The sequence below is a fragment of the Penaeus monodon genome, chromosome 29 (genome assembly GCF_015228065.2).
Source record: "Penaeus monodon isolate SGIC_2016 chromosome 29, NSTDA_Pmon_1, whole genome shotgun sequence".
Lineage (NCBI taxonomy): Eukaryota > Metazoa > Arthropoda > Malacostraca > Decapoda > Penaeidae > Penaeus > Penaeus monodon.
In genome coordinates this window covers 9,668,219-9,668,658 of record NC_051414.1, presented here as the reverse complement: position 1 = coordinate 9,668,658, position 440 = coordinate 9,668,219, and the positions used below count along the sequence as shown (strand labels likewise).

The 440-nt window shown below is 43.4% G+C and overlaps 1 protein-coding gene across 1 annotated transcript in view; it reads left to right on the top strand.

The window, feature by feature from the left end:
* The window catches only part of LOC119591726 (tubulin-specific chaperone D-like), a gene marked incomplete in the record, with an annotated part of 16,121 nt that overhangs the window by 10,279 nt on the left and 5,402 nt on the right, over positions 1-440 (top strand). Inside the window, 1 exon segment of the mRNA XM_037940475.1 lies at positions 99-257. Within this exon segment, the coding sequence (XP_037796403.1) occupies positions 99-257 (159 nt within the window).

The following is a 440-nucleotide window of genomic DNA, read 5'->3' as shown; positions in this document are numbered from 1 at the left end:
ACCTTTGTAAAAAGACCCAAAATAATATTCCATATGAAGAGAACATCATTGAACAGATGACATATAAGAGATCATATTCTCATCTCATCTCTTTCAAGGAAATGATGTTCTAAGTGGGATCCGCAACATCGTACCTACGCTGGACGACAGAAAGCTATACCGAGGCATGGGGGGAGAGTACATGAGACAGGCAACTGCAGTACTCATTGAGAAGTGTTCCCTTTCTGCCTTTCCCTTCCACGGCGAGGAAATTTTGCGTAAGTGAGGGCCTCTGAGGGGTAGTAAGAGCAAATTGTTGAAGAAAAGCAGTCTGTGGTTGATCTTTACAGTGTGTGGGAAAAACAACACTGAAAAGGAACTCAAGTGTGAACAGTGCAATGGTTGAGTGTATCACAGGTGTTCAGGAATTGTCAGAAGCTTGATGGGGGTGACAGGCTTTT